Consider the following 17,953-nt stretch of genomic DNA (forward strand, 5'->3'; position numbering starts at 1 on the left):
GAGCTTTGTAGCATCAGATCCCAGAGAAAGGTGAAATATCCCGTGCGGCTGTTTGGTCTGTGGCATCATTGCCCCTGCTCGGTCAGAGCAGAAGGTTGCCTTTGCTATTTTATCATGCACACTCCCAGGTACCTTCCTGCTTTGCTAAGCAGCTTCCAGGGGTATGCAGCTATTGCTACAAAACCTATTTCTGTTGAACCCTTGCAGCTTGTTTTACCAGCTGTATGTTTCCTTCTTGAGGGTAATAAGATTTCTCTCCTGTTATTCCACAGGGCTCTGCATACCCCACTGGCTCCCCAGTTGCTTCTCCCCCTGTATCTACCCCAGTTACTGGGCACAAGCGGATGATCATTCCCAACCAGCCGCCTCTCACTGCCACCAAGAAATCGACTGCCAAGGCACCAGCGCAGCCCGCTGCTCCGCCCGCCCCAATTGCAGTTACTCCCGTTGGTCCACTAAAGCCTCAGCCACAGCCAGTTCCAGCTTCTTATACCACCACAGCCACTCCCACCCGACCAGCATTTAATGTACAAGTGAAAACAGCCCAGCCCAGCCCTCACTTCCAGCCACCTGGTCCACAGCCAACTCAGTATGGCAGCCTGGGTACAAATCAGACCTATGCGCCTCAGCCAGCACGGCCCCCGGGGCCACCACAGCATGTGCCATCTCAGCCTCGCGGCCCTGAGTATGGGTATGCTCCCCCGCCAGTACGTCCTGCAGAGCCCAGTTACAGCTATGCACCCTCGCAGGGCAGGTATCAAGACCCTTACTACTCTGCAGGCCCTGGATATGGAGGAAGAAATGGCTCAGAACCGTCCTATATGCCACAAAACACCTGGAAGCCTGAGCTGGCCTATCCCACAGCTAACACCATGGCCCAGAATGCAGCGGGGTCGTACCAACCATCCAGTGCAAAGAAGACCTACATTACAGATCCGGTGTTAGCCCCTCCGCCTCCACCCATACAGCCAAAGGTAAGAGAGATACAGAGAACTCCTCGCAGGTTGTGTCTTGCCGATGGCAAAAGCTGTGTTATTTCCAGTCTTGTTATCTCTGTTCATTTATTGAACAGGGCCCTCTCAGGGCTCAGTGTACACCTCATGTGGTACCTACAGCCTTTTTAGTAGCAATATTTCATTCCAGTTTCCTGGGTGCAGGGACTATTAAAATCAGAGACTCTCAGGCTTTCTCAGGTCAGGATAGACAAAGCAATGGTAAAAGTCCTTGAAACACAGTCTGCAGGCTCACCTGTTTGAAGGCATGTTAACTGTTCTTTCATTCATGTTAAGCCCACAGAGTTGAGATAACAGGATTGCAAATCATGCCTTTTTGTCCTGTCGAGATAAGGCTTGAAAGGTCCCAGAAAGCAGCTGAGTCTTCTGTGGTTTCTCTTACTGGCTTTTTTTGTAACTCAGTTGTAGAAAATGGGAACTTTCATCTGATTTGAAAATAGAGTGCTGGGGGTCGTAGAAATTCCATCTTTGCTATTGGGTGACAATATCTCGTTTCAGGAATGCGGTGATACCCAGCAGAATTGCAGAATTCACCCTGCAGAGCAGAGGAATTTTAAGGCTCTGAGACTTTAATATGCATCATCCCAGTTAGTAGGACATGTAATTATATGGCATCATGATGCCCTAATCTTTCAGATCAGGTTCTCCTAAGAGTGATCAGGACATATATGCTCTGGGTTCTGTTTTGTTCACCGGTTACCAGTGGGAAAAAAAAATTGTCCATGTGCTTAAAGCTGAGGGGCAAACAGTCTTGTTCATTGAATGTGGTTTAAATTATGCTGGGACAGACCTCTTGTGCCTCATTGTTTAAAGATCCTTATTCCTGAAAGTGCACAAAAATGTTTTCCTACACCAAGCTGGGCAACTGTGAAATGGTTGCATGCATGTGGCCCTTCTGTTACAACAAGTGTCAAAGCAAAGAAGTCATCCCGAGAGGCATGTCTCTGTAAAACTGAGGACACAGAAAGTTAAACTCACCCATCTGGTTTCACAGTCCGCACTTAGACCTGGGTCCAGTAACCAGGTCTGCACAAGCGGAGCCCCATTTCCTTCAAAAGCTGTTCTGGAGGCTCCTGGGACCTCGCTGTGCAGGTCCAGGTTCAGGACCGAGGCCTTGGCGAGATGCTGAAAACAGCATCAGTGGTGAAAAGTCAATAAATGTGTAAAATGTAAACAGCTCTTGGCACATGGCAAGAGTTATTCCTGTGCATGGAGCCAAATTCCACCCTCTGTTACAAGTACATATTTAGATTTTTTATCTTGACTCCACGCTTTGACCAAGTGAGCGTGCTACCCTCCCCATAACAAGTGAAGGCCGTAGGTGTGAGGCCTGTTCTCTCCTATACACGACCTCCTAACCTAATTAAAATTCTCACTGGCAGCCACAGGCCATTCCACAGTAATACTAATCCCGGAACTTTTCTTTGCAACAAACCCTGTTGCCAACTTTGTCCACATGTTTATTCAGGAGATACCATCACTGGACCGAGCTACATTAATTACAAGATCAAGGGCTCATACTCTTGTACGTCAACCAATGTTAAATATGCCATCATGTGCTACCAATGCCCTCTACTATGTACATCGGGCAAACTGTGGACAAACACTTAGGCAAAGAATGAATGGGCATGGAGCAGCTGTTAGGAATCTTAATACACACAAACCTGTCAGTGAGCATTTCAGTGGAGTGGGCCCTTCTGTTAAAGACCTGAGAACATGTGTCCTACAACAAAGAGACTTTAACAGCAAATTACAAAGGGGGATGTGGGAACTCATGCTCAAATTTGATACATTAACACTTGGCCTCAACAGACATAGTAATTACCACATGCATTACAAGGACTGTTTCTCTTCCTTTGGTATTTGTAACGATCTCAGGCAGGACACTTATTAGTGTCTCCTACCACCCCCCTGCACCCACACACCTTGTTTGTTTGCTTGTTTGTCGGACCTCTGTGCTCTGTAACTGTCAGTCTGTACTGGAAATGCTGTATCTCCAGATCTGAAGAAGTGGGTCTGCCTCACAAAAGCCCGTCGCCTAGTAAGTTATTTTGTTAGTCTTTGAAGTGCTACATGACTGCAGGTTTGTTTTGTTAGAATGCAGACTAACATGGGCTACCTCTCTGTTACTATTCCACAGAGCTGTGAGCATGGGGGACAGAACTCTGTATATGTCACATGTCTGATACTAGGTAGAGTTGATATTTTTCCAAGAGCACCCCACTGCTTGGGCCACATCCTTCACTGGTGTAAATTGATACAACTCCGTTGAAACTAGTGGGATGACATCAGTTTACGTCAGCTAAGGAGCTGGCCCAAGCAGTGTAGAAGAAACATAATGTTTCTCTATAGAAATGTAAATCACTTCTCATAGCAAACAGCATGAATCTTGCAGCCATATTTTCAGTACAAAGTTAGAAGGGATGAGACAATTTAGCTTAAGTTTACATTTATAATATAAAATCACTTCTTCTGCAAAACATCCATTCTGCTCATTGATAAATCCTTTTGAGAATTTCATTTCCTTCTTAGCCGATCCAAACAATGCTGTCTTGTTTCAGCATGTGGACATCTGCTATCCTGGGCAGCAGTGGAGAAAGCTGGGCATTCCTTGTTTGTAACAAGCAGAGTAGAATTGGCAGAGGTTTTTTTGGTATAACAGGACATGTCCAGTAAATACAATCATCCCTTCAGAATTTTTTTTGTCATTAGTCATAAAAGTGGCATTGGTTCAGCGGGCTGAATCTTCTCTCTGCTTTTGCAATCTGGTTTACTCAGCTGAACCAACTTTTTGGAATGATTTCATGTCAAGGAAAGATGCTAACAATATTACCTCCATTGAAGAAATGGTAGCCATAGCTTGTTTTAGTACAAGTTGTACCTCTCTAATCCGGAATGTTGTTGTCTGGCAACATCTGTAATACAAGCATAATTTTAGTGAGCCTGACAGCCACTTACAATGGGTGTAGCAAAGCTTACCCCATGTCCCTTAAAGTTTGTTTCCAGCCACCAGTCCTGTCTCTCAATGTTCTGTGCTACTATTTAGCTGTAATTTACCCCAAATGTCTTCTAAAAACCCAATAAGCAGTGGAAGAGTTGGTAACATGTTACACAATATTGACCTCCCATTGTCCAGCAAATTCTGTCATCCGCTACCCGTCAAGTCCCAAGGGTGCTGAATTAGGGAGGTTCAACCTGCAGATGCATAGGAAGTCTTAGCTAGTTTACATTCCACACACCTGTATGATGCATATGTTTGTTTCTAGAGGCCTTTAATTTAGTAAAATGAGTATGTACCCAGGGTAGGAAACAGACATTCACTTATATATCGTAGAATGGAATAAGACCCTTAAGAATCTTATTGCTGGGAAGAGAATGATTCAGAAAAGGGCATAAAATCAGTTTAAAGGTTAAGACAAGTGGATTCTTAATGTATTGTAGGTGCAAAAATGGGAACTTCTGGGTCCTGCTGGATTTGTGGTAACAAAACCAGCAGCACCCGAAGCTTGTGGTATTAGTTCTGTTACCTAGAATGAAAACTCACTGAATTTTTTCATTTGTTTGTGTCTTTGATGAAAAATGGTTTTTTTGGTATTCAACATGCCTGGGTAGGGAATCGCCACCAGAAGATCTGTCTCTGAGATCCCAAGGCAAGAACAGGCAATCTGCTGCGTGCTAATCCTGTTGAAGTTGCAATCTAGCTTGGTATGGGAACAAGCAAAAAACCCCAAGGCTGCGCTGTTCCTTAAAGCCCACGCAGAACAAAGAGTTGCTCTCAGGAAGTGAAAATGCCAAATGAGTCGGATCAGTCCAAATTTGTTGAATTGTTTTGTTGAGTTGCCTTTTGTAGCAATTCTGTTCATTTTAGTGCCCACATCATAATAAGCAGGTGAATTAATGGAACATATGTCCTGATTTAAACCTTAATATTTCACTAGGGAATTCCTGCTTCTGTCTCTGTAATCTGCTGCACGTGTCATGGGGATATCCATATGATCAACTGCAGAGCTGTGTGATTAAAATGTGGAACCGTGTGACAAATACTGTTTATCACATGATCCTCCATTTACCCTCTGCGTTTTTCCCACTGCATTCAGCCCCCTCCTATGGAGAGTCAAATTCGAAAACATCCCTGTAGGTAATGCCACCCCATGTATGGGTTACAGAGCAGAAGACCATTATGAGTCATTGACCGCTGACCAGCCACAGCCCACTGATGGTTTGGCACAGAAGTATCCACAGTGGAAAACACAAAGAGTAGCAGACGGTCTCCAGCACAGAGAATCCTTTGAAGCCTAAGACTCAGTCATATTAGAAATAAAGAATTCCCACAACAGCTACCACCAGACATGCACACTGTACTGTTCCAGGCCATGAATCTCCTTGTTAACCCACAACACCAGCACACCGTTCCAGAGCTTGTGCCCTTGTGGTAGGAGTAGCTATTCCCTGTTTCTGAAAGATCGCCTTTTGTCATCTAGACAGCCTCTTACAATGCCAGGAACCACACAAGCCTGGTAATGTTACACCTTGCCTCACTGAGTCTGGCCCCTTCACACAATCCTAAATCCTTGAAGCACTTCAGAGAAACCACGCCACTCCCTGTGTCTCTGATCCATGCTATTCTTAGCCAGTGAAAGCCAGTCCTGGGTCTGCGAGGCATCCTAAGTGAACCCATGAAGACGTCCTTCCAGAAGAACAGCTGCCTCCTGCCTAAAGCACTGTCTAATGTTATCAGTATTCAAGGAAGCCTTTGGACAACGTGGTCAACCTCTCCGTGTACTGCCCAGGGTTTAGCCTTACAGGCCCAGGCAAGCTAACAGGAGAGCTCATGAAAAGTCACCTCATCAAAGGTTACCTCCAGCTCCACCTCGCTGCACCCGGCAGCATTCCTGCTCCATCTTTGCTTTAGAATGTAGAAGAGGGATGGCTGTGAGGCATGGATTGGTCATGCGGAAGAGCCATACGCTCATGTGCGCATGGCTGGACTGCTGTGAGGCATTCGGTATGCTCAGTTATGGAGTCCTGCCATCCCACCTCCAAGACGTGGCAAAGTGCAGTGGGATCACAATGACAGAACATCAGCCATTCTGCTCAGACCACAACCACAATCAGCACAGCCCTCACCGACAGAGTGCCGCAGGGATCCATTTGCTCCACATCCTGGACAAGTCCTGTCTGAGGCTAATACGGAAGGCATGAAGTCCAATATCTTGCGACTGTTGCAAGGCTAGAAATCAGAGAGAGGAGATGCCTGACTTCCCAATGACAGAGAGCAAGGTGGGTAGCGCACATGCTCCTAGCTCACATCAGTCTTTAAACCGAGACATTGTAGGTCGAGAACTATTTTTTATGAAATTTTTAGCTGTTTCTCAGCGTGTATCGGCACTATAAAGGGAGGTGTGGGTGCATCACCAGTTAGGCACACACACGGTCATTTTAATTGAGTTAGCACAAGTAACAGTGGTAGTGTAACCAAGGCAGCATGAGTTTCAGTGCAAGCTTACAGAAATGCATGTTAAGAGCCCCTGGCACCCAAGTGCAAGCCTGTGCCACCCCATTATGCTACTGTTGCTACCCAGACTAGTGAGATGCACGTTACACACAGAATCACAGAATCCCAGGGCTGGAAGGGACCTCAGGAGGTCATCTAGTCCAGCCCCCTGCTTCAAGCAGGATCAACCCCCGCTAAGTCATCCCAGCCAGGACCTTGTCCAGCCAGGACTTAAAAACCTCCAGGGATGGAGAATCCACCACCCTTCTAAGTTAGCATGGGCATGCCTCCCCATGCTCCAGGCATCTCTTCACTTGGTATCCAGACATTCCCCAAAAGTGTGTTAATTTTTTCCCTCCTTCTGGGTGATTGTATAGTTGTACTCCTATTAAGCGAGCCTGCTGACATGGGTTGCACCTTTCTGGTCCAGCGTGGTCAGGACTTGATGGGTCCTGAACTAGAGAATTTGCCAGACTAGGGAAGGTCCTGGGCTTCTGCCACCAAGTGACCCCACATGCCTGGGTCTGCCATGGTCTGAACCTCACAATCCCCAGGGACTCCAGCCATAGCCTCTGCTCTCTGGGACTGCCCCTCAGTTCCAGCTCCAACTCCACACTCCCTGGGGCTACCACGCAACTCCAGCCCACCCTGTGCTTCTGCGGGGCAGGCATGGTCTTAAGTTCTAGCCCCTGTGGGGCAGGTGATGGATTCCCGCCCTTGCAGGGCAGGCAGGGGCTCGGGCTCCAGCTCCAGCCATGGTCGGGCTGCCTGCCACTGCTCCGGCCCCAGCCCAGCTGCCGCTCTGGCCTGGCTTTTGAAGTTTAAGTTTTGCTGACACAGTGGGTTAGCAGCATGAGAGGAATAATTGAGCAAGAGGCTTTAGGCAGATTACCTGGATGTTCTTTCTTGTGCCTTTTTATATAATCTGAGGACAATGCCAATACGACTAGGGGCACCCTTGAAGTCGTTTAAGGGCTCTGGTGTGGCCATGATTAACCATTAATAACAAGAGAGCATTTTGAGATACGATTGTAAAGTGAGTTATGTTGGTGTTGCGGTCTGGTAGTTAGAGGTTCTTGCTCCTGCAAGAAGTGTGTGCCAAAAAATTTAAAAATTCTGCAAACGGTATTTCAAACTTCTACAAAATTCTACATAATTCATTTCAAGATACTCATCAGCAAGTATGTCCGTAACAATACGGACAATGAAAAAAAATCAGGAAATGATTTTTGACAAATAGGTTTGTTACTAGGCATATAAATGCAGAACTTTGAGTAAGTCATTTAAACTGCAATACAAAATGGTATTTCCCCCCTCCCCCTTAGAAGCAGTGCAAAGACTTGGAGGAGTCAGAGGTAACAGAGAAGTTGAGGGAAAGCACCTGGGAGTGAACCAGGAGGGCTGTTGGGTGCAGATGGGAGAAATATGGGATAACGTTTTTTGGGCATCTGGAGAAGGATTTCAAGGAGGTGTCACACCACACAGACCCTGGCTGACTCCAGGTTTTTCCCATTCAGTCAGGCACAAATACCCCCTGTCCCTATGTTTCCTTGCAACCCCTCCCCACCATCCCCATGTATTCCTCCACTCCCACCCAGGCACCCACTCCCTCATATCCTTGTGGAGCTGCATCCACAATCAGTCACCCCATGTATCCCTGCACTCCCTCAGTTAGTCCCCTCCCACCGTCCCCATGTGTCCCTGCAGCCCCTGTTGCCATGTGTCCGTCCCCATGCAGCCATCCCCCATATCACCCCAAACCCTCCTCCTCCACATCCCTCCAGCCTCTCCCATTCAGCCCCCGTCCCTGTGTGTTATCCCCCACTGGCTCTTACAAACGCCAGTCTGCAACTTCCCAAAAATCTCATGTGCCCCATACTGTCTTTCTCCTCCCAACCCCTGTCTGCTGACCTGGCCTCACTGTCAGGGTGCCACAGGAAAGCACCAGGGCCCTGGACTGTTTACGCCGTTCTAGCCCCTGGTGGACCAAAGGCGTAACTGCAACAATTATCCAGCAAAAGTCGGGGGAGTGCATGGCATAAGAATTATGCATGCACACAGGCACTGACTCTGGAGCTGGAGCAGCCAAGAGGAAAAATAATGCAAAATTAGGGCTCCACACCCACCAGGGCCAAGTTCTCCAGCTCTTCCTCTCACCATCCTACATCTCTTGTTGGCTGGTGATCCTGCTCACCTGTTCTTCCCCCACCCTCCCAGAGCTTCCAGAGTGCTGCAAACAGCTGATTCCTGGCATTCCGGCAGCTCTAGAAGGGAGTGGGAGAGCAGGGATGGGGCACACTTGAGGAAGGAGGTAGGCGGGGGAAAAGGGTTGGTTGCAGTGAGGTTGGAGCAAGAGTCAAGCACCATACAGCTAGAGGGGAAGTCAGTGCCTCTGTGCATGCATGCAATGGTATAGCATTCACCTGGGAGAAGGGTCTGTCATCCTAGCCTACCTACTGTACTCCACATAGATTCTCATTTGGTGAAGTAATGTGGTCCCACCACTCATTTTTTCTAGCCCCCAACTTGTCACTGACCTTTGGGGAGCTGCCTTGGATTTCTTGTCTGTAAAATTGTACCAATCTACTTTGTGTATACACAAATGCAAGGAGTAGTATGTGGAAGAATTGGAATTATTAGACTTAACTGGTATTACAGAGAGTTGTGGACTGGAATATTGGTATACAAGACAATAGGATAAAAAAGGAAAAAAAGGGTAGTTGTGTTGTATTGCGCATCAAGAATATATGTTTTTGTTCTGAGGTTCAGAAGGGGTTGAAAGGCAGATCTCATGAAAATCCCTTGTAAAGATAAATGTGGGGGAATAGGGATGACCTCATTACTGGGGGTCTGCTATTGATCACCAAATAAGGAAGCAGAGGTAGATGAGTCATTTCTAGAGAAAATAACAGAAATATCCAAAACAGGAGACTAGTGGTAATGTGGGAGTTTATCTTAACTAGACATCTGTTGAAAAAGTAATATGGCAAAGTTCAAAATTCCCCATAACTTCTTGGAATGTTGTGTGGATAACTTTTTGTTTCAGTAAATGGGGGTGTTAAATGATGGGACAGCCATTTTAGACTTGATTTTGATGAACAGAGAAGAATTGTTCACAAATCTGACGGCAAAAAAGCAATTTGGCTGAAGGTGATGATAAAATAATAGGTCTCATAATTGTAGTAAGGAGTAAGAGCACCCAAATTAGAACAATGCATGTCCAAAAAAAGCAAGCTTCTCAGAGATTTGGTAGTTAAGATCTCATAGGCGAAAATCTAAGGGATTAAGAGTTTTCAGGAGAGCTGGCAGTTTCTGAGACAGACAATATTGCAAACTATTCCAGTGAGAAAGGAAGGTTGGAAGAGTAGGAAAAGGCCAGTATGGCTCCCTGAGCAGCTCTTTAATGACCTGAAAATCAAAAAGGAATCCTACAAAGAAGTGAAAATATGGATAAATTCAAAGGAGAAGTATGAAAGACTGACACAAGCATGTAGGGACAAAGTCAGGAAAGCTAGCACTTGGCCAACTCATGAAACTTCTGTTAGTATGTATTGGTCGGGGATGTTAAAAGAAATACACACACCAAAAAGTACAGACTTCTAAGTAACATAGCTGTGCCCTCGTTACCACCCCCACCCCAGTGTAAGTACAGCTGTCTTTTTCACATGGTGTTTGAAAAGAAGCAGTCGGGAATTCTAACTGAGCCTGGAACTCAAAGTCATTCTAACTCTTCTCAGGTTGCTAGGTGGATCCCTCTTGTGCCGCCTTATAGGCATGAATGGGCAGTTGTCTGCAAGGTATTTCATGATAGTCACAATTTCCTGATTCTGTCAACATGGCTAATGTTGTCTGGGGAGGTTGTGTCCGTGGACAGACAGGAAAAAGTCCTTGTGTCAGCACAGGCTATGTCTGCACTAGAGGGCAATGCTGGTACAATTTCAGAAGTATAGGCATACCTCAGGCGTATCAAGAGTTACGCATAAAGGCATATAAAAGGCAAAAAGAAGGGTTCTTAAATGTGTCAGGAGCAAGATAAAGGAAAGTGTAGGCCCTCTACACTTAGCTGGGAAGGAGAGCTAGCAACTGAGGACATCAAGAAGGCTGAGATGTTTAGTGCCTGTTTTGCTTCAGTAAAGCTGTCACACTAACACAATTCATATTAATAGCAAGAGAGAAGGAACATAAAGGACAGAACAGGTTCATGTATATTTTGATAAGTTAGTCTTGTACAAGTCAGCAGGGCCTCATGAATTTCATCAAAGATTTAAGGAATTACCTGAAGCAATCTCAGAAACATTATTAATTGTCTTTGAGAGCTCAGAAAGGATGGCTGAGGTTCGACAGGACTGGAGCAGGGCAAACATACCATAATCTTTAAAAGAGCATACAAAGAGGACCCAGGATATTATAGCTCAGTCAGCCAAACATTTGGCATATACAAGAACAAATTAAACAATCTGTTTGTAGGGTAATAGGGTTTTAAGGAACAGCCCATCATTGTTTTGTCGTGAGTAAATTATTCCAAACCAATATAATTTCCCTTTTTGGCAAGGATACTGGCCTAGTGGATGGGGGAAAGCACTAGATGTGATGTATCTTGATTTAAGTGAGACTTTTGACACTGTCGTCCATGACATTCTCATAAACAAAAGATGGAAGTAAGGTATGATGCTATTATAAGGTGGGTGACCAAACTTACTGAGCATATTCAGAGTGGTTATCAATGTCAAACTGGGAGGCTGTATCTAGTGGGATCCCCAGGAGTCAGGCCTGGATGGTAGTTCTGTTTAAAGTCTCTGAGGGGTTATAATGGATCATAAATGGATTAAAAGTCAACAGTGGGATGCAGCTGAGAAAAAGACTGATATTATTCTGGGGTGTATTAACAGAAGCAGTATATGCAAGATGCTGTGCTTGGCAATTCCAAGGCCACAGCTGGGCAGCGCGCTTCAGGAAAATGTGGATGAGTTGGAATGTGTCCAGAGGAGAGCAATAAAAATGATTAAAAGGTTAAGAACCCTGACCTATGAGGAAATGTTTTGAAAAGAATAACCTGGGCAAGTTAAGTCCTGAGAAAAAAAGATCTGATAAGTCTTCAGATATGTTAAGGGCTGTTGTAAAGAGGACTTTGAACTGTTCTTTGTCTTCACTTACGGAAAGACAAGATATAATGCTTCCCCACCCCCAAACCTCCAGGCCAGAGCAGCACTGCCATGACACTTCAAAGGGGCCCAGAGCTGCAGATGCTGCTACTGAAGTTAGAACAACAGGCCCAGAACCTAGCAGGCTTGGCTAGTTAAGGTCTGAAATAAGCTGCCAAGAGAGGTTGCGGAATTCCCATCGTTAAGAGTTTTTTAAGAACCAAGTGGACAAACCTGTCATAAATGACCCAATCCTATCAACAGTGGGTGAGTGGCAAAGAAACACACGAGTAGCAGGGGTCTCAGGAGGTCATCAAGTCCATCCTTTTGCCCTAAGACAGGATCCGTTAAACTCAGGTAATGTTTGAGATTCTTGTATTAAGGGCCCAATAGAAGTACACTGTTCCAGTCTTCATTGGTTCTGGTTATAAAGCTGGGCAAGTTTGGGTGTGGGGGAGCAGTTCTGCACTCCCAGGAAGGGCAGGGCCTTGAGTGGAAGGGATGGGACAGGGACAGTGAGCCTTCAGCCCCACCCAGATCATGTGGCACCATACCTCTGCCCACCCCCACTGCAGCTAGTCTTCAGAGCCAGCTCAAGTGCCCCACCTCGGGCTCCAATGGCAAAAGATGGACGCTCCAAGCCCTTTTGAATCACTGGGCCCCAGAGAAGTTATCCTCTTGCTCCCTTTCTCCTGTTGGTGGCCTTAAGGTGGGTGATTGCGTCCCTGGGTGAATGGTGAAGAGTGGGACCAGTCCTGCAGACACCTCTGAACCTTGAGCTTATCTCTGTGAGTAGTTCGGTGAAGTGTTCACGGTACACTACATTCAGTAGCTGTGTTTGTAGGACTGGCCCCTGAGATTCACGTACCATACACGTAATCCTCAAGAGAAAGGCTATCAAAGGACATGTGGTACGAACAGAGACATCAGCTACCTCACGCATTACAAGGACTGCGTCCCTTCCTTTGATGCTCGTAATTATTTCAGACAGGACAATTAACCTCTCACCCCTTTCCTTCGATCCTATTTGCTTTCTCAGTTTTTGTTGCAATTTTCTTTTTGTTTTTTGGTTTTTTTTTTCTTTTGGTCCTTTGTACTCATAAATGTCAGTCTGTATTGGAAATGAAATTGATCTGAAGAAGTGGGTCTGTCCCACAAAAGCTCATCACTAAATAAATCATTGTGTTCATCTTTAAAGTGCTACATTTCTGCTGCTTTGGTTTGTTGGAGTACAGACTAACGCGGCCATCTCCCTGTTACTATGCAAAGTTGAAAACAGTAAATGCACTGGTATGTTTAATGTACTGAAAAATCCAGAGGTTATATTTTTATTTACTGTGCATAAATGCTCCAGTATTAATTTACTTAGATCTCCACATAAATGGTGCCTATAGAGATTTACTTCTAGAGAACTATCATGCAAATCAGTATATTAAATGAAATAGCATCTTTTTAAAAAAATCCTATCACTAGCTAAAAGAACCCTCCAGGGCAAACGGCATCTGCAATTATACTGACAATTTTTCTTAAATGAAAATAGTGAATTACAAAGTTGTAAAACTGTTTGCAATATTATTTTGTTTTATAACCCATATTATTTTACCTAGTAGCTGTCTGGCTTCAGATCAAGTTATATAATGTGATATTACAAATATGGTGTCTTGACTTTTTGTCTAGGGAATTAATTTAAGAGCTCTAAACATTTCCAATCGTATTTTCTGCTTTGTTCCAGACATAGTTTATTCTGTCTGCTTGAAAAATATAAGATAAACTGCGGCTTGTAACCAAACTATTTGTACTCCTCTCTGTCCAAACTAACCAGGTGCTGACTCAGTTTTACACGGGTCCTTTTAGCAGACCAGATTGAAATATTCTGCCTGATGTAAGCTACCTAAAACAAAAACAGAGTTGTTGTATGTTCACCCATCAGGGCATTCATAAAGTGGTGTATTCAACACTCATAGTGCCTCGTGTACAGGGTGTAGGGCTGCAGGGGGCCCTCATTCTTGGTGTCTCTTGCTGGCCATCTGCCTCCCACTGGGTCTGCCGTGGCTCAAACCTTCAGTCAAGTCACAAAGGTTGGGCTGCTTTCAGAGTGCTCATGGTCCCAGTTGATATATACAAAAAATCCGACACTGTTCCCAGGATAACACGCACAGTTTTCCTCACTGGAGTCTAGCCAGACTGATCATTCCCTGGGCTTTTCCCTATATGTCCATCCAAATACAACATAAACTGGCTTTCCACTGCTCCTGGGCTTCCATTCTATCCCCTTGTCCTTGTGGGCCCTAGCTCCTTTCTCCGCCACTCCAGGAGCCTACACTGCTTCCTGCAGGTCTCTTTTGTTCCTTGCTCCCCTTCTGGAACACCAGCCCCTGGACTGCCTCCTGGTGCCTGGCACTGTCTTCCAGGCATCCCACTAGAAAACTAAGCTCCAAAGTGTTGGCTTGCTTGACTTCTGTAGCTCTGTTTTCTGCTTCTGGTTCTCCTAGAGGACTCTACCTTCTCTTGCTCCCTCCCCAAGAACCAGCTTCAAACTGCAGGCTTCCTTAGGGACACTCACCAGTCTTTCTTGAAGTTTCTCCTACTGCCATCCAACACAGGGCTCCTCCCTTACCAGAGCCTATACTGCTGTCTGTTAGTTGCTCCTAGCCTTCAGTACCAACCCTTGCCCCACCTAGGATCGCCCACCCTGTCTGGACAGCTGCCTATTTGTACCACTTAATAATTGACTAATGCGCCACTATATGGAGCACCTACCTGTTTCCAGGTATATTTTACAGGGTCGCCATGGGCCCATTATGACCTTATTCCCTTCAGAGACCATTGGCCCCATAAGTTACCATTAACGACCATTTTCCATTACTTGCTTTGTTAGTAGTTCAGAAACACCATTTATTATTGCTTAAATCTTGTGTTTGTATAACATCTTTCATCCTGCAAGATTAGTTAGCCTTTGTAGCTCAGACTGATAGCAGCTTAAACTGGTATGTTGGGATCAGTGAAATTGAGCTGTGGCTGGAGTAAAATGCAGCAGCTGTTTTAACAGTTCACAATGTCACTATATGGTGTTTTAGGACAAGAAGTGCTATGAACTCTGTATCCAGTTGAAACTGCAGAGAAGATTTAAGGAAGCACAATAAAAATAAATGTCCCTGTTGGAATTGGTGTGTAGGTAATCATTAGTATATCCCCTTGCTCCTATTACTTCTTCATCTTTCATTCCTACTTGCTCCCAAACTTTACTGACACCTGAATCCTAGATATTCCCCCCTAGGTATTCTGATAATTGGTCATGCACTGAGTGAAAAAGAGGAGCTATTGTTGTACGGGGAATGGAAAACTTGGTGGTTTGACAGGACACTTGGATAAGGTAGCAAAGGAAGTCCTGCAAGCCAGTGCCACTGATGGGTTTGGTATTATGTCAGAACCAGTAACCCAAATGGTCTTTATTTTTCAATTCCAGAAATCTTAAGAACTCATTTTGCAGATTTATACCTTTGACTAAGGCAGAAATCTTGAGATATTTCTGCCTCTGTGTTCTGAATCTCATGAGAATATCTTGAAAGGTTCATAGATTTTAAACCCACAGTGGCCTGTTACGATCATCTAATCCAAATTCTTGCATAACACAGACCATGGAATGAAGTCCTGCAGTGAATTTAGCTACTTGTGGCTGAAGTAGAGCCGTGGTTCTCGGCATTTCTCACTAGAGTCTGGTTCCCATATTGGGACACCCCCACTATGTTGGGAGTCCATTCCCATCTTGCTGCGATCCCTCTCACATTTAGCACTAGGGGCTGGGCAGGGTCTGGACTCCTTGACACCCGTTCACGACCCCCAGAGTCATTACCCATGAACCAGGGGTAGTCCTTAGAAACACATCAAGTCTTGCAGCTGTTCAGTCTAAAACCTGAAACTTGCTTCCTTCTCAACCCTCCAAAACTGTTCCAGTCTGGGTCCTCACAAGATGGCTTCTGTCCCTCTCCACATACAGCTCCATTCAGACAAGTGGTATTCTTCACCCAGGGCCAGTGCCTGAAGGTGAGGATTTTACCACTGTTTTCATTTAGGGATGGGTACTGAGCACTGCCGAAACCTCCCCAGCCAGTGGTGCCGACAGCCACCGTGGGCCCCAAGGCAAGGTGAAAGGGGGGCCTGGCTCCCCACCCCTGGATGGGGTGGGGAAGAAGGGGTGGGGACTACTGCAGTCAGCCCTTAGTGATCCACTTCCACTCCTCACAGCCACACAGAATGGCAGAGGCACTTCAACGGGGTCTGGAGCTCTGGCCATCACTGCTGCCGAAGTAGCAGTGGTGGCAGCTGGAGCTCTGGGCCCCAGGGTAACTTCCTTCTTTGCTAACTCCTGTCAAGGGGCCTGTCCCCAGTACACTGCCACCTAGGGAACAGCGTTGTGCTTCCTTACATTGCCTTGTCAAAGCCCCTCTGTCTCTCCCAGGAGCAGTTCTTCACATCCCATTGGCTCCATGGCCTGCCCAAGGGTGTCAGGCTGACAGGCAGCTTTCATGATGTGGACACGTGACTGCTCAGGGCCAAATCCCAGTCCTACTGAAATCAAAGAGAACTTTGTGGTTTATTTGTTTTTATAGCCTGGACAGGAGCCCCATGGCAATCAAGTGGTCCATGATTCATTTATCCTGTGAGGGGAAAAGGGATTGTTTCTGGCTGCTTTTCAAGCCGGGGTACTGAGACATATATGTGGCTTGTCCATACTGAAAGGGTCAATCTTTGGCAGAGACAACAGTCTATCCCAGTTCTTCTGGCTTCTAGGTGGACACCTTTAAGCATAAAGACATTCCTTCCAGTCTCTCCCCTTGAGTTAAATGGGAACAAGTTAGGTTATTGGCTTAAGACCTGAGCTGAGAGTACACTGACAGCTGATTCCACCATTCCCTTGCAGTCAAATCCACAAATCACAGATGGTGGCAGCTGCTTGCTAGTAGTTTTTAGATTCACAAAATCTTCAGCTCATTCCCTGTGAGGCAAACGTGCACCTTTAAACAACGGAGACATCAGACATGTTTGTGTTTTGTTTCCCAGTAAGATTGTTGTCCAATGGATACAATTGAATCTGGTTCTCAAACCTGAATTCAGCTCTCAAAGTGGTGGTGAAACCCTTTCTTCACTTTCTTAGTGTTGGGTCATCTTATGACAATTAAACCCAGAGCAGTATGGCAGCATTTAACACTGCACATCTGTTTTAAAAAAAAAAAAATCTCATCATGAATGTACAGGGTATGAAGATAAGGAAGGTTAAAGGGTAAAGATGACTAGCCACTCAGCTCTGTGACCTGCTTTTAAATAAACAGCACTGTATTCCGCAATCAGTTATCTCCAAAGTACAGTGTGTTCCATTGGCAAAAAAAGGGTTGACAGTTAGAAGTGGATTAGTTGAAAGGACACAAGCACTGGAGTGAACATTAAACTTTTATATTTCATATAATTTTATACAAATTTCTTGTTGGCTCCCCTCCCCCAAACAAGATTATTTATCGTTTTAATATTATTTCATGAACATCTAATTGCAGGCTTCTGAGAGGGGAGCAAGCATTGCTAAGGAAGTAAAATAAAGTATGCTCCGAGCAGCCCGGTAATAAGGCCTCCAATACAAAAGCGAAAAAACAAGTCATTAGCTACAAACATTGAACGGAAGAGGTCTAATGGGACCCAACGGATAAACATTCCATTTTATTATGTCTTCGTTATATGTTTTGTAAGACTCTGTGGTTATAAATTAAAATTGCTTTTTGCAGCAGTGGCTGTAAAAAGTTCAAAATCTGTGAATGTACCTATTATTTTTATTTATATCACAGCAGGCTGCTAGTAGAATTAACTTATTTTCCCACTTGTTTGCTAGTTAAAAGATGGAAAGTACATACAAATACATATTTGAAGGCTGCATTTAAAAACAGTGTTTTTGTTGTATTTTTTATCAAGACGGCATCAATTTAAATGAGAGAAAAATTTAGCAACCCATCACCCCCACAAAAAAAAACAAAAAACAAAACCCTTTTATCGTGTTGAAAGGTTCTTTTATTTGTTTATAAAATTCAGTTAGTACTGGTGAAAGAAGCATGAACTTTATCTGCAACAGATTATTACTTGAGACCCCTTGCTAGCAAAGCAGAAAGCTTTCCAATGCTCTATTTAGCCACTGTAAAAACAGGCTGGATAGACAAGGATAGAGAATTTAAGCCCATTGATCAGCCACAAAACAGGCAATGGGTGGGTAAGATTTCCTCATCCTCTTCCTGCCCCCTCTAGTTCCCCTCTCCCAATCCCAC

The 17,953-nt window shown here is 45.1% G+C and overlaps 1 protein-coding gene across 29 annotated transcripts in view; it reads left to right on the top strand.

Annotated features, from left to right (window-relative positions):
• The window catches only part of LPP (LIM domain containing preferred translocation partner in lipoma), a 456,239-nt gene that overhangs the window by 298,279 nt on the left and 140,007 nt on the right, over positions 1–17,953 (top strand). For 28 of the 29 annotated variants that reach the window (XM_075004755.1, XM_075004762.1, XM_075004750.1 and 25 more), the window contains one exon: positions 273–974. The exons of the other annotated variant lie outside the window; for it this stretch is intronic. In XM_075004755.1, coding sequence (XP_074860856.1) covers positions 273–974 — 702 coding nt within the window. The remainder of the gene's footprint in view (positions 1–272; positions 975–17,953) is intronic. 29 annotated transcript variants of the gene reach the window in all.

The sequence above is a fragment of the Carettochelys insculpta genome, chromosome 10, assembly GCF_033958435.1.
Source record: "Carettochelys insculpta isolate YL-2023 chromosome 10, ASM3395843v1, whole genome shotgun sequence".
In the NCBI taxonomy this organism is placed as follows: Eukaryota; Metazoa; Chordata; order Testudines; family Carettochelyidae; genus Carettochelys; species Carettochelys insculpta.